Below are 2189 nucleotides of genomic sequence, written 5' to 3'. Positions count from 1 at the left end.
TATATCTCTGAGATGTAGGGAATGTTGTTTTGGGTCATATAGACCCCAAGGACCAATTGAGGGTTAAACAAGAACTACACACAAAAATATAAGTGAAATTTATTCATGCAGTAAATAACATGCTTTTGGAATTATTCTTAGTTTTAAATTTGTAAAACTTGCATGCAACAGAACAACTAATAGGCAACAAATGCATTTAATTCTGAACAATTATCTCTCAGGTAGCCTACTTAAAGCTGCAATTTGTTATGAAAGCCATGCTTAATATAAAGAGAAATGAAAATATGTAAATGTTGATCAGTCAGAGATAATGACATTGTGATATTTCTTGGGCTTGACTGATGCCACTGCACAGTTTAAGTTACTTTTTACACCAGTGCTCTCCAACACAAACACAGTCTTACACCAGACATTCTTCTTTATAGCAGTGACTTTAAACTTCTCATATGGGGGAATTAGCACCTCTTCCTCTTGAGGATAGTCAGAGTATTTTGACACATCAGCACCTTCACAAGTTTTGATTTCAAAGCAAGATTCATTTCCAAATTTCACAGTTTTTTCACGTTTAAGAGAGGAGGATGCAAATGAACCAAAACGAATCTCTTTGTCCTTAACAGTGTCAATAAATTTAACACTGGTAGCACGATAGGTTTCCTTGCATTTTCCTTGATTTTTCCGCAGAGTCTTTATTGCTTCAGTCAAAAAAAAGTGAAGTGAATACCATGTGTATTTCTTGTTTATGTATTTTTGTCTATCAGTCCTAACATTATTATTGAAATCTTTATATACCAAATCACTAGTGTACACACTAATTGCAATGAAATGGAACATATTCAGTTTATCTGGTCTAGGGATTTTTTCGATCCCAAGCATCCAAGCTTTCCCAAAATTTATGTTAGCACAGATTTCTTTGATTAGATAGTCTCCTTTTACTAGAGCTGACATGTTCAATTCACAACCATGATACCAGTCATCAACTGAATTCTCTGCCATATCTAATGGATATATCTGTCCATCAAGAGACTCTCTGTCATCCTATAGCAATAAGAAATAATAACATAACATCATCAGTAAAAAAATTATTAAACAGTAATATACATACTGTATACAGTCTCATAATTCAGTCTTACCTGTCCTAGGACAACTTTACTGGTGAGGATGAGAATAAGAGCTGCAGTGGTCAACATCCTGATTTAGTCTCAATCCTCAGATGCACAATGAATGAAGATCAGGTATGATTACAATACAAAGAAGAAAAAAAGACAAAAAGTACAATACTCTGTTACAAATAAATTATCTTTACACAATACTAAACTGTGCACATCATATCTCATCTTTTTCGATTAATTAAACATTTTGTTGAAATTTCAAAAATTTGATACAAAGTATCAAAGTTTAAGTTCAGTAAAGTAATTAAAGTGTATAGAAAGTTAAGATATCATACCTATGCATGAAGAAAGAGTGGCAATGAGGAACAAACTCTGAGGGGTTTATACTTTCTGAAAGTAGTAGGCGGGTCAAAGACACACTAAATACTAAGAAAACATCATCAGTTCTTGAGAAAACTGATCACACCTGAATATTAAATGAGCATTTGTTTCACAGTTTATATTACATCTGATAATTATATTAACATTATATTAAAATATATACATTAATAAATAATACAATAAAAGTCAATGGTGACTCTACACTCTTAGAAAGGATGTGTTAATTTCAAATCATTGTGCGGTAATCTTTTAACACATTATGGGTCATTTTGTGTTAAAATATAACAAATGATGTGTTAAAAGTAACACAAAATGTGTTGTTTCAATAATAACACAGAGATAGGTGGATTCTAGGACAACACAGTTAGTGTGTTGTCCCAGAATCAACACTAATGTGTTGTTTTTTTTACACATTCGTTCTAAGAGTTTAATCGGTTTAATTACAAACTTTACTCAAAATATCTTCCTGTTCATCAGTGCAAAGAAATTCATACAGGTTTGTAACAACATGGTAGCGAGGTAAATGATGATAGAATTTTTATTTTAGGTGAACTATCCCTTTAAGAGGTCTTGCTTTAGGTATCTTTAGGTATCTCTTTTCATTTAAAAATTATTTTGTCCGTTACTCAAAGATAAGCGACAATCTTGGGTCTTATAACAGGACCTACAGTAAATCTCATGCTCAGTGTCTTTTGTGCT

At 32.1% G+C, this 2189-nt stretch overlaps 1 protein-coding gene across 1 annotated transcript; it reads right to left on the bottom strand.

Annotated features, from left to right (window-relative positions):
- Window positions 1-297: 297 nt before the first annotated feature.
- Window positions 298-1007, bottom strand: LOC135769134 (NAD(P)(+)--arginine ADP-ribosyltransferase 1-like). The gene has a single exon (XM_065278518.2). It carries the CDS (start codon window positions 991-993, stop codon window positions 298-300), a length of 696 nt encoding a protein of 231 aa, XP_065134590.2. The 5' UTR covers window positions 994-1007.
- Between the last annotated feature and the right edge of the window lie 1182 nt (window positions 1008-2189).

The sequence above is a fragment of the Paramisgurnus dabryanus genome, chromosome 3 (genome assembly GCF_030506205.2).
Source record: "Paramisgurnus dabryanus chromosome 3, PD_genome_1.1, whole genome shotgun sequence".
In the NCBI taxonomy this organism is placed as follows: domain Eukaryota; kingdom Metazoa; phylum Chordata; class Actinopteri; order Cypriniformes; family Cobitidae; genus Paramisgurnus; species Paramisgurnus dabryanus.
Note: the sequence above shows the minus strand (reverse complement) of the source record. Positions and strands in the feature narration are given on the sequence as shown.

Coding starts and splice junctions, on each gene's coding strand:
- LOC135769134 (XM_065278518.2), bottom strand. CDS start 993: ATGGCAGAGAATTCAGTTGATGACTGGTATCATGGTTGTGAATTGAAC.